This window comes from Manihot esculenta, chromosome 15 (assembly GCF_001659605.2).
Source record: "Manihot esculenta cultivar AM560-2 chromosome 15, M.esculenta_v8, whole genome shotgun sequence".
In the NCBI taxonomy this organism is placed as follows: domain Eukaryota; kingdom Viridiplantae; phylum Streptophyta; class Magnoliopsida; order Malpighiales; family Euphorbiaceae; genus Manihot; species Manihot esculenta.
The window spans coordinates 11,118,262-11,132,165 of record NC_035175.2 but is presented as its reverse complement, the minus strand read 5'-3'; the positions used below and the strand labels follow the sequence as shown (position 1 = coordinate 11,132,165).

Sequence of the window (13,904 nt, the reverse complement as noted above, 5' to 3'; positions counted from 1 at the left end):
ATTATAATAAAAAATTATTATTTAATTTTTATAATATATGAAAATTCATTTGTTAGTCTATTTATTTATAAAAATATATTAAAATATTTTTTGAGATTTTAAAAAATCTACTAGTTAATTTCTTTTTCATTAGTTGTAGACGTTAAATATTATAAAAATAAAAATTAATATTTAATCCATATAGTATAGAAAATATATTAAAATATTTCTAAAATTTTTAAAAAATATTAAATTAATTTCCATCAATTTAGTTGTAAAATATTATAATTTTTTTAAATATTGTTAATACAAGAAGGTTAATTAATAGTCAATTTTATAAAAATAAAATATCAATTAATAAATTTTTTCAAACTACAAAAATTAAATAGTAAAATATTTAATGAGTAAAATTAATAGAAAAATTAAATAGTATATTTTTAATATCTCAAAAATATGTTAATATATTTTAAAAAATTAAGAATTAATTAGTAAATATTTTTATAAAAATGAAAATCAAATAATAAACTTTTTTATATTATATAAAATAAATAGTAAAATATTTAATAATTAACAGTAATAGAAAATTAATTAATAAATTTTTTAAAATCTAAATAACGTTTTACTATATTTTTAAAATTAAAGAATTAATTACTTAATTTTTAATATCACATGGTAAACTTTTTATAATAATAAAATAAAAACATGACACTTGACCTAATTACCATTATGCCTTGGAATTGTTGGGATTCCTACTTGATGTGAATTGTTGGGATTGCTGCTTGATGTACTTTGATTCGGAGAAGTAAATGAATGGGGTTTTATAGCGGGGTAATAAATGAAGGTGATGAAATAAAGTATATCTTTTTGAGAGATGTCGGCAGTCAGCAAGAGGAATTTTTTGAGGAATCAATCTCTTTTCTTCTTTTCAGGGGAGATATATGTACTCACAATGGTATTGGATACGTTTGTCACCCGATTCATCCGAAGCGATAATTTTTTTTTTTTTATTGATCGCTTTTTAGATCGGTCATTGACAGTCAACCGTTAATTTATTAATATTTAATCGATCAAAATTATATTTTTTCTAATACATATTATAGTATGTATAATTAAAATTAAATACGAATAATACACATAAATCCGAAACATATAAGATTATATTTATGAAATGAATCTTAAACCTGAACATCCCATTTATCTTGTCTGGACTAATGGATTCTGAATTGCTCAAACAATTAGCTCCCGAATTAAGTACACTTGCTACGATCTTGTTGATGCTAATACTTTATATATTATCATTACTATTTTCAAGTTTCATGTCTCCAATTTAGTTGGAGAAAAATATTCTGTCTATAACACATGACATGATAAACGTGATGAATGTTTATAGCTCGCATTTATAGAACTTCAGCTTGTTTGGCTTGCGGTGGCTCTTCGGCTTGTTTATATTTATGACATAATCAGTACAAAACAAGCAAAATATATTTTCATGAAGTGACAGATAGTAAAAATTTAATTTAGTGGGTTCAATTATACATCCAGAAAAAAAAATTTTATATTTACACATTAAAAAGAGAAATTTTTATAAAAAATAAATAAATTATTATAATTAAATCACAATTATTCTTGGCTGTTAGATCTTATTACCATTCTTATATATTTTGCATGAAATATTTCATTGTTATTATTATGATTATTTGAATCATTGCTTGTATATAAAGAAATCAAAATGAAAACTTGTTTTATTTTTGATATGAGTGTGATATAAATAAATACAATAAAGTCTAATATACAAAATTTTCAACTAACACAAAGCTAATAGAATTATAACAGAAGATAAATTCAAGTGGTTGATTTTGATTGTGATTCCAAAACCAAATCAACATTATCTCTAACACTTCCCTGCAAGATTGATGATTCATCATGGAGACCAAGCTTGGACTTGTTAATATGAAACTTCATCTTTGTCAATGGTTTTATCAATAAATTAACTAATTGATCTTTGGACGAAATATGAGAAACACGAAGAGCTCCTTGTTGAATCAAATAACGAACAAAGTGAATATCTACTTTAAGATGTTTCATCTTAGAATGAAAAATAAAATTCTAATAGGTATACATCATGGATATATTGTCACAGTAGATGACCGGCGGTGGTACTTTATAGCTGAGTTCAGTTAGCAAGGACTTAACCCATTGAACTTCAGCTGCTGTTGAAGTAATTGCCCTATATTCAGTTTTTGTATTGGACTGAGCAACTGTTCATTGCTTTTTAGAACTCCAACTTATCAGTATTTTGCCAAAATACAAAATAAACCCTGTAGTTGAAGTTCTATCTGAAGGATCTCCCGTCCAATTTGCATCCGAAAAGACATGAAAAACAAGCTTTGTTAATAGCTGATAGTAATAGCGAAATCAATAGTGGACTTAAGGTATTGGAGCAGCCATTTCAAGGCTAGCCAGTGCGACTGATTCAAATATTGCAAGAAGTGCGATAACTTATTAAACGTAAAAGTAATATCCGGTCTAGTAAGACTAAGATACCATAATCCTTCAATTAATTTTTGATAAGCAGTAGGATCCACAGCAGAAGACCTAGAAACCAATTTTCTCAAGTTGCTATCTACGACAATTGGAGTAGACACTGCTTTAGCCCCGTCCATATTACCTCTTTCTAGAAGCTTTCGGATATAATGAGGTTGTGAAAGAAATATACCATTTGTCATTTGATGAACATTCACACTAAGAAACAATAATAGGGGCTGAGGGTCTTTCAACAAAAACTTGTTTTCCAGAGCTTGAACAAACCAAGATACAAACGATGAATCGTTCCCTATTATAATGAGATCATCCACATACACAAGAAAATAACAACAGATATTTTCTTTCCGATAAAAAAATAAGGAATGATCACATTGAGATACTTGAAATCCATATTGTATAGTGAAAGACCAAAGAGCTTGACACTATGCTTTAGGCGCATGCTTCAAGCCATAAAGAGCCTTAAGTAACTTACACACATGATAAGGCTTCGAAGGACCTTTATATATAGGAGGTTGTTGCATAAAGACTTCCTCCTGCAAAGGACCATGTAGAAATGCATTGTTAACTCAAGTTGTATTAATGGCCAAAAATTTGAAACTGTGAAGGTTAGCACTATTCGAACTGTAACCGATTTCACTATTGGGCTGAATGTATCATTGTAATCAAGCCCTGTTTTTTATTATATCCACGAGCTACCAATCTAGCCTTATATTGTTGTATGAGCCATCCACATTTCTTTTAACCCTGTAAATTCACTTACAACCAACCAGATTATGATGAGCAAGCAAGGCGTTAAATTCATCCGACATAGCATTACGCCACTCAAGAACAGCTAAAGCCTGTTTGGTCGTGGTTGGTTCTGGTACTTCAGGTAATGGGTGTTTGGAGACATGATTTAAAATTTTGGATTTTCGAATATTATTTTTTGAAAGTGTAATCATGGGATGATTATTTACAGTTGAGAGAACGATATTCGATAGTGGAGAAGTAACAGTCTCGGTTGAAGAAGAAGAAGAAGAAGTGGAATTCGATGAGGGCTGCGAAAGAGATGAGGCTAGTTGATCATTTGTTGACACGATGGTCTGTGAGTCTGTAGTAACAGTAGAAGAGAGAGACGAAACTACTATGGGTATAAACAGAATAGTCGTTGAAATAAGATAAGAAGATGGAATATTATACCAATATGATGAAGATAAGGACTCTAGAGATTGTTGAGTTGGAAAAGGAAAAGTTTTCTCTAAAAATAAAACATGACGGGACTTAATATACCTATTTTCACTGATATTATAACAAATATATGCACTTTTATTTGAAGAGTAACCAAGAAATACACACGGAATAGACTTAGTATCAAACTTAGAGTGCATGTATGACCTTAAATATGGATAACACAAACATCCAAACACACATAGAGATTGATAATTTGGTGATCGACCAAACAATTTCTGATAGGGAGACACATAATTGAAAACTAGTGTAGGCATATGGTTGATTAGATAAGCTGTCGTTTTAAAAGCAAAGGTCCAAAAGGAGGACGATAAATTAACCTTTTGCAACAATATAAGACCAGTTTCAACCAAATAACAATGACGACATTCAACTGCACTATTATGTTGGAGTGTGTGTGGTAAGGTTTGTAAATAATTTATACCAGATTTTTAAAAGTAACATACTCACCACCCCATCTATATAAATGGTTCTTATTTTAGAATTAAAGGTATTTTCGACACGTTTTTGAAATATTGAAAAAATTTCATAAACCTCATATTTTTCCTTTAAAAGATATAACCAAATATATTTTGTGTAATAATCCACAAATATTATATAATAGCGAAAACCATCAACAGAATGAACTGGAACAGGTCCCTATATATCCGAATAAATAAGTTTACGTGGATGAGTACTAATTAAAGAAAAAACACTAAATGGGACCCTTTGGCTTTTATTACAATGATAAGGATCGCACACGCTCTCCTTAACCACAGACACAGGAAGAGAAAATTTTGATCAAACAAAATTAAAGTTTTTCGAATTGGGATGACTAAGATGTTGATGCCACGATACATTCGAAAGAGGAACATGATGACAGCCAGAAGACACCAAATTTCAAAATGGCCTGAACTTATAAAAAGATTGGTCAAGTAGGCCTTTGGCTAGAGTCTCCCCGTGGATTGATCTAAAAAGAGAAAAAAATTCAATCAAAACTTGATTAGAATCACAGAATTGAGAAACAAATATAAGATTTATTTTGCCTTTTGGTACAAACAACACATTAGAAAGATAACAAAGCTTGAAAGTAAAGGAAAAGTACCAGAACCAATATGAGTAATAGACAAACTTGAATCATCCGTGAGCTGTAATTCATCATTCTCATTATATGGAGCATGAAGTGAGAGATTGTACAAATCATTCGTCACATGGTGCGAAGCTGCGGTATCAAGCAATTATGGAGAATCACCATTCTGCTGTGTACTCACACAATTTGCTTGCAGCTATTGAGTCAACAAAGGCCGAAAAAATTCTTAGGTTTAAAATATTATCTAACAATATGGTCATATCGTTCACAAAACCGATATTGAACTTTTGACCGTGAGCCTTGATTACGATTGAACCCACCAGATTTGGATTTATCATCCAAATATCCATCCGATTGATTAATATCAAGAATAAATGTAGTACCAGTATATTGTCGACCATAGGAGCCTTGTTCGGATGAAGACTTACTATAGTTCGACTTTTAAACATGATTAACAGTAATCGGAGCAACCGCATAGAATGGATCAATCTGCTTTAGATACAACTCATGAGCTAACAATTTGTCTTGAAGCTCATCAAAGGAAATTACAGTATTGCGCACATGGATGACAACAGTTATATCATGAAACTCAGGTGTCTAGTGGTGTGGGCTCACCAAGTCATAATGTGGAAGTGCAATTTGACATCACAGCGCATTTTTAATGGTCCCAATACATTTATTTTCTAGTCAAAACCAAATTGCTGCTGACTCACCATTTCACACTTATTCTCCCATCAATTTTTTCTTGCAAAAAATCTTCAAAGTTGATTCTCTTCTCATGAGTAGCAGAAAAAGATTAAGCATATGCCATATTGAATAGAAGAATATATCCAAAATTAGGGTTTGCCCTTTTTTTCTAATGCCTTCACCCTGTAGTGTACCTACCAATTTGTGCACCTTGTTTTTTCTTTATTTGGTCATATTTGAGGTCCTATGAAATCCAAAAAGATTGGGGAAAAAAGAATAAAAGTTTAAAAACAAACAAACAAAATTTTGCTGTTTATTTTTTGCTCTTTCCAATAAAGCCATGAACTTCCAAAAGCTTGAATTTTGCATTTGGAGAAACGAGATTAAGTCAATGGTTGGTGAAGATGTAAACAAATTACAAACTGCAAGTTAATTTCAACAGAAACAAAAGAAAAGAAAAGGAAAGGGAAAAAATAGGCTTAAATTACACCCATTGCTGCTTTGTGGTCTCCATTCTCTCCAGCAAACCAGCAATCTCAGTTTGCATTCTTAGCTTCATATTGTAGTAATCGCAATGTGAACTTTCTAAAACCTTCAGTTCTTCTAATTTTTTTCTTCGCCTTTCCTCAGTCTCCTGCAAACACAGTTTGGCGAGCTTCTCTGCATACTCTTCTTCCAACTTCTCAGACTTTGCTCGAATCATCTGCCGGTAGCCTTCTGCCTCTCTCCGTGCTTCATCTGCCTTGCTCTGGAACATTCTGGCTTCTGCTTCTTTAATCCGTACAATGCTTTCTAAGCTTTCAAGACCATCTTTCTTGGATAAATTACCAAACTGGAACTCATCATTCATTTTTATGTCACCAAGGAGTGCAGCCCTGAGATCATTTTGGTGGATATCGTTTGATAGAGACACACGCCGACCACTTGAAGAGTTTGTATTGTACAAGGCATATTTTGGAGGCAGAGAAGTAGATGGTGGTATAGGTGCATCATCTTTTCTAAGACTAGCTTCAGTTGGCATCAATTCTTTTGCAGATACAGCAGATGCAGGAAAATCAGAAATACCATCTGCATCTAAAAATTTCAAAGAAAAATGAAAAAAAAAAAAGGAGAGAATTAGATGTTGATACACAATATTTAAAATTTTAAAATAAACAAACTGACATGAAAATTATAAAAGACCCAGCACAAGATGTAGAGCATGTATGGCCATCAGCAGGCAATTACTAGATTCATCAGGATGGTAGTCAACAGACAATGTTATCAGACATCAGTTCCACTCTGATCAAATATCCAAATGTGGGTTATCAGAACAGTTGCTTATCAGACAAAACACACATTACTTTATGATCTCCTGAGAGGAAAGAACTGATCGAAAAGAAACGTCAGCTGCTGAGCTATTTTTAATCAATACTGTGAAAGAAACACTAAAGGTTTTCTTCCATATTTGAGCCCTAGGAAGGACGTGAACTGAATTGTCCCAAAATAGCCAAACTGATAAAAGAAGGAATAAATTCAGCATTGTTGATTCTCTTTACAGTTTACACTCCTGTATGTAGCTCTATTTCTATTTTCTGTAGGAGGCCTTCCTCCACTTGTGGTCCAAGCCAAGCAATCTATGCTTAAATCAGAAAATTCAGGTTGTGCTCACCTTGAGCATTTTCCTTGTGCAATACCACAACTACAGTAAGCTTTCTTTAAAATAGATACATTCTTTATCTCCAATTAGAAAATATTCTTGGGATCTAAACAGGGATGCAATAACCAGTGAGCACTGGACATGTCCCAACAAAATAGGAAAGGGCATCATACGAAATCCAATCACAATTCAAACCAAATATTTCTACTGGTAAACCTAACAGGATTGTCTGGGTTACCAAAGCTGGAGCATTTATTCATGCATCCGTACTAAAACCTTACAGTTGTGTCCTCCATATGGTTGTCTAGGTTGCCAAAGCTGGACCATTTATTCATGCACTCATATTATAACCCTATAGTTGTTTCCTCCATATTGTTTTCTAGCATGCCAAATTCACACTTATTATGAAAATATCCTACTCCTGGTTTTTCAATTACCTAGACCGAGATCCACTGAAAACTAAGAAGATTTAATTGGTCAAACAGATGGAGACAACTTCTTAAATTTAGTCTAACCGATCATTCCGGTTAATTACACGTTTCATTATCTTGCAACCTAGTCTGGCCTGATCTAATGTCTGAATAAGCCAGGACAGACTGACAGAATCTCCAACTATGCATGGAGAGACGGGACAAGGAACGTTGGGGTTTAATTCATCAAGCTGGCATTTGAAAAATGTTCCATTACTTCAGGCTTTCGGTTGCATCAGAGTTTCCATTCCAAGTTCATGTCAGTCATGTCATGCAAATGCTTTCGATTCTCTTTCAGCAGTGCTATATAAAAGTTAAAAAGGAGTACCCTGGTAAATTTAACACTGCCTAACTTCCAAATTCTTTGATTGCCTTTTAATACCATACCTCGTATTTACAACAAAGCATTTAAGTTTCTTCGATAGGTTGGTCTCAAATTGTATTGATATCATTTATAGGCATTATGTTCTTCATTCCCTCATTTTGATTCCAGCAATTCACCCACTAAAAACATCAGTTTTTCAATGATACCCAAGCAAATAGAGCTTTATTTCCCATGCGTTTTCAATTTAGTGGATTCGACCAAAAGAAATCAACAAATTTAACTTAGAGAGCTCTGTCCAAAAGAAAAGTAGCAACAGAAAAAATCAAGTAGGTACATAATTCACATAACTCTTAACTTCAGATATCAAAAGTCAGAATTACAACCAAAAGAAAAATCTTATTTCTACAGATAAGGATAAAATCAATCACCAACACAGTTCAAGCAACAAGAAACAGAATAAAAAGCATATATTCAAAGTTAGGGGACTCACGGTTGAAGAACTGGATGATAATGTTACAGGCATCTGAAGGAGATAGAATCCTGTTCTCCAGCTTGGAGAGCAACTCCTCAGCCTTAATATGCAACTCCTTGCCTTTAAAATCATCACTTCCCTTGAAAATCTTCCTAACACAGTCGAGTTCTTTTATTAGGGTCTCTAGACCCCAATCCTTTGCACAGCACATAAACACATCCTTGACAAAGCCAAACATTTCTGAAGCATGATTACACCCAATGCAGTGAAATTGCATCTCTGTAGTTCCCTTTGGCCCCTTCAAGCTAGGACCTGGTCTAATGAAATTTCTTTGAATACCACAGGCTGCATGACACCAATGGGAGCATACGTCACACCCCACCCAACTGCAAGTATTATTAGCGCAGTCAAAATTCATACAGACTGGACACATGCAAGAGCTGCAAAATCCCTTGCTTGCACTGCAAAATTTACAGTCACAATCATCAACAGGCAATATGCTCTTGCAATTCATATTCCTACATCTCATATACAAGAAAATTTCCACCAATTCACTTGCAGGAAGCCTAACTTTCCCAGATATAAAACTTCCCAGCCCCATTCTCACTGCAACCAGAATCTCTAACTGGTCCTTTTGACACTTCAAGAGAGCCTCATTAGAAAGGTCGGATCTTCTCTCAAGCCGATTTTGAAGACCTGCTAATTCTTCTTTCTTTTCAGGCATCGCAATAAGATTCTCCAAGTACTCCTTAGTAGATTCTAATGTTTCTTCCGACAGCTCCTGAATTATCTGAGCCATAACAGGAATAGACTCCGACACGGTTTCATGAAGAATTTTCTCCGGTCTAGAGAGCTTTCTTGCCTTCCCTCCTCCATCTACACCGTCTCCACCTCTCATATTCTCCGAATTCCTTCTCCTCGAATCACCTGAATAAGCTTCCAAACGTGGCCTAGCCGGCAATTCAGATGGAAAAAATGGAAGGTTGTCAGAACTAGTAGTTTTATAGAGACTATTATTACACGAATCTTTTAAACGATGACCCTGAATTATGGAAACTCCTCCATTACCACCGCCGCCGTGATTGTTATTGTTCAAAGCAACAAGCCCATCTCCAATAGGTCTAAACCGGCTATGAACCGATCCATTAGTCCCTTCCCCTCCACACCAAATCTGATCATCTCTGCCTACAGAATAATCATAATTCTCAGTTGAATTACGGGTCAAGGAGCAACTAGGATTGTGTGAAAATGGGTGAGAATAAGAGTAAGAAAGTGAAGCAGCAGTGAAATCATTAGAACAAGTTGTCTGTGTGTTGTTAGATGGTGCGGCACCTAAGGACTGCATGCTCCTGCTAGGCTTTGGCTTAATCACAGGCTCAGCATTTTGGAATGCATTTGAAGCCGTGAGAGAGAGAGACACATCAGGCAAAGCTAGAGAAAGGTTTAAAGTGCTTTCCAGCTTTGGTTTCTTTCCTCTGGAGGAATTCTCCCTCTCAATATCTTCTTCTTCGTGAAACTCCCTTTTTGAAGAAGAATTGCACTTGGTTTCTCTCAAATTCATGAAATCTCTCTCTACCCATTTCTCATCTTGATTTGAATTCTCAGTTAAAATCACTTCTTTGCCCTTTTGAGCAAAACCCAGTTTGGGATTTTCACAAAGGTAGCTAAGAGTAAGCTCTTGAGGCTTTGAGGCAAACCCGTCAAGACCCATCTTCGACTCCTTAAGAAAATCAATCCCCTTGTGAGATAAACCTATTTTCTCTTCTGGGTTTTGTTGGTTATGCGAGCTCTCTGCCTCACCGTTGGAGAGATGATGATCTCTCTCTCCAAACATGGCCGTCTTCCAAAAGAGAGACTTTACTTGCCAGGAGAGAGAAGAAAAAGAAAAGGAAAAGAGAGGGAATTGAAAGGGCAAAATGGAAAATCTAAGAGAATCTGGGGGTGTTTTTCGCTTCAATTCATGTGGGTTGATTCTCCATTCTTAAGTGCAACTACAGAAACCTCTCCTCTCTCTCTCTCTTCGTGGACAACGGCTGGAATTTCAAAGCATTCACACGAATAACAAAAATGGCGATAACTTTTTCTTGTTTGTTGCTGATAAGCCACTGGTTTCACCGTTACTCCTCAGCCCAAAGCTACTCTCTTTTTCTTCTCTCCAAAGAGTAAGAAAGCAAGCGAAGCCGTATGATAGTCCAGGTGGACTCGTCACTCGTCTTTGTTTTGATGTTTTCAAGGTGGCGGAGTCTATAAATGAATCGAATGTAGTTGAATCCAGTCGAATTTTAAAAAATTTAATTTTAATTTGTTAAAGGTTTTTTTGAATTCAAAGCGAAACTTAAAGTTTTAATTATTTTGAATTTGATTCGAATATTTATAAGGTGAAATTTAATTTTTTTAATAAATGAGTTTAAATAATTTAATTTTTTATTAAATTTAATTTCAAATAATTTATAAATTAAATAATTTTTTTAAATGACTTGCATGATATAATTTTTCCAAAGTGATGGTCAAATTTCATACAACTCTACCCATAAAAATTATGTTTTAAGACATTGACTTAGAATATTCTTATCCATTTCTTCCCATTCGCTCTTGGGTTTTTATTATTAAAATTTACATGAAATTATTAATTTATTTTACATGATAGATGTAATAATTATTTTTATCATAAAAAACATTATACCTAATTTAAATTTTATTTATTTAATGAAATATGATATTGTTTTATGTTAAATTATTTTCAAGAAAAATGAAAAATGATAATGTGAGTGAAGACTTAGCAGTCTGACATTACAAAGCCATTGAATCTTCTAATGGAAAGCAACCGCGTTCAGCGTTTTTGGCCAATTTCACTTCCAAGATTGAAGATTCATGTCTCCTCTCTGCACCAAACATTCCTATCAACCCCACCATCTTATTATTATTATTATCATCATTGTTCTTTCAAATTTTAAATATAGTTTAATCGTTGAACACCATTGAGAATTATAATTATAAAACCCTTCTCCTATTTCGACTATGGAGGCCGGCCATAAGTGTGGACTTTTTTTTTTTCTCCTTCTTTTTTAACATAACGGTGGGCTTGGTCAGGCCGTCATGCAACAAAATCGTACACATAATGCCTATATATTAATTGATTAGAAGGAGGATAATCTTTGTTTAGAAAAATAATTTTACAAAAATAATAGGATTAATTTTCATTTATTTTTAAAATATAAATAATACTTAATTTTATTATTTATTTATTTAATTAATTCAATTTTAAACCGAATTTACCTATTTATAAGCACGAAGGTCGTGTTGCTGCTTTAATCTAAAGTAGTTGGCTTTCTGCGTACAAGTTTTTAGTACTAGAATGCCCTTGATGTTCCATTTAATCAAAAAGTTTTCTTTTCTTTTCTTTTTTTTTCGTCTCTCTCTTGCTTTTTGGTTTCGTTCAATGATTTATCAAAAGCTTATTTCTCCTGCGGAAATTGTTAAGGAAAACGAAAATTTTTCTAGAATATTTAAAACAAGACGACAATAATTTATAATATATTTAATCCTGTGAATTAATGTTAGGACAGTAATGATATTTAAGGATGTGTATAATGATAAAATGAAATAAATGAGGAGATAACTTTTTTGATTATTTCAAAGAAATTTTTGGATTAAAAGTCTGAAAACTGTTGTTGGGATTAAAAGTCTGGACCTTCAAACTAGGCAAAAATTTGACAGTAGTTAAAAATCAAAAGTTAGCCACTAGCTTATCAGGATAATCATCAGAGCTTGCTAAGACAAAACTAATATAGCTTCTTCCTTCCTCAGCTTTCTTCTGTTCGGCCAGCCCAGCGTACATCTGTTGTCTGAATTGCCTTCTAGCCTCCCTCTCTGATAATTTTAAATCTTTGAAACTCTGCTCAAACTTGGCTTCACCTTCAGGTGAAAAGAAGGCAACCTCCACCTTCCCAAGTTCTTCATACATCTTTTCAATCTTGGATTTCCAGACAAGACCCAGTTCTGTTTCCATTTTCTTGTAAGGAGTTTTCAGTAGGTACTCGTCAATCCCTCCTGCCTTGCTTATGCAACGAAGGGCATATGGGGTGAATTTGACTCTAATGTAGCGGTCTAAGATATAACTAAAGAGCCTCTTCTCCTGGACATTTGGCTTCCAAGTACTCCTACTCCTATCATCACCATTCACCAACACACGAAATGCACTTCAGCGTTATAATACTCTATTTTTTAATCTAAATTTATAGCAGATAACCAAACTTTGAAATATGAAAACACAAGAAGCAATAAATCTATTCATGTAACTCAGGCTAGAATCAATCAAAGTAAATACCAAACAGCATATTCTAAACCCACTATTTATACGCGTAGCTTTACATAATACATCTGTATCACATGACAATCAACAGCAGTACAGCATTACTCACAAGTAACTCACCAATAGCTGAGACTTGGAATGGTAATTTGACATTTAACTATTACTTATCTTGCCCAAATATCAAACCAGAAACTCTGAAAGCAACCACATGCAAGGGAACTAAACTAACACCTCAAAGAAAGTGACAAGTCATCTCATCAAGCACCTTGGTTGCAAAAGGACTATTAGAAATTACAGTAAGTTTATCGTACTCAAGCTAAGCATTTCAACACCACCACCTTTTCTGTCAATAACCTTGTCATAGAGTTCATTGGTTATAGTGATCTGTTTGCTCATATGCAAGCAGCAGTCTTGCTCCTAACCCTAAGCAAGTGATGGTAGGAATATGGGAATAACTCATCATCATTCAAAAGTTTTCTTGAATCCATAATCTCCATTGCAGTATCCTACTATACTCAACCAAGGATCAACGAGAACCTTAGAAGAACTCTCAGCCTTTCTTGTTACAACTCCAAAATTCTATCCATCAGTGCAACACTAACATCATATGATATTTAATTCAAAGGCAAGAAAATAAATGAGCATACACAAAGTAACATGCTTGGCAATCAACATAATTAATCATGTGCAGCCTCCTCAATTCATCCGCAGGTCATTCTGTTTTTTTTTTTTTTTGGTCAGAGATCCGCAGGTCATTCACCAGTAAACAAAAGCCAAGATATTTTCCAAACACCAAAGACATGAACTCCCAATTTCCCTAAAGAACCAGTGAATATATACAAGCAATACCGAGCATAGAGGGAAAGAGAAAACGAACTTGTTACCACCATCTTCACTAATGCGATTAACAAATTGGATGTGGCGGCCGGCAAAACCTTGCTATCAGGTGTGGATTTCTCGAGAGATTCCTTCATTGCAGGTGTCATATTGTTCTCTCCTACCTTATTCAGTACTTGCTTCATCAATTCCTTCCCTCTAATAGCCATTTCAACCCTTTCTTGATCGCTCTAGATTCGGGATTACACTTGGCTATTGCTTTTCCTCTTTTTTTCTTTTGGATCTAATAAGCAAAATGAAGCAGCCAAATGAAGAAGAATAGTTGTACAAAAACGCTTTGAAC

General features: G+C 33.9%; 2 protein-coding genes across 2 annotated transcripts; both read right to left on the bottom strand.

The window, feature by feature from the left end:
* Nucleotides 1–5,852: 5,852 nt before the first annotated feature.
* Nucleotides 5,853–10,640, bottom strand: LOC110601786 (protein OBERON 3). The gene is made up of 2 exons (XM_021739097.2): nt 8,431–10,640; nt 5,853–6,580 (listed from the first exon to the last, which is right to left on the bottom strand). Exons 1-2 carry the CDS (start codon nt 10,244–10,246, stop codon nt 5,991–5,993), a joined length of 2,406 nt encoding a protein of 801 aa, XP_021594789.1. The 5' UTR covers nt 10,247–10,640; the 3' UTR covers nt 5,853–5,990.
* A 1,499-nt stretch (nt 10,641–12,139) lies between these two features.
* LOC110602006 (54S ribosomal protein L24, mitochondrial) lies at nt 12,140–13,770 on the bottom strand. Its single transcript, XM_021739435.1, has 4 exons — nt 13,660–13,770; nt 13,485–13,541; nt 13,245–13,303; nt 12,140–12,578 (listed from the first exon to the last, which is right to left on the bottom strand). Exons 1-4 carry the CDS (start codon nt 13,768–13,770, stop codon nt 12,140–12,142), a joined length of 666 nt encoding a protein of 221 aa, XP_021595127.1.
* Nucleotides 13,771–13,904: the final 134 nt, after the last annotated feature.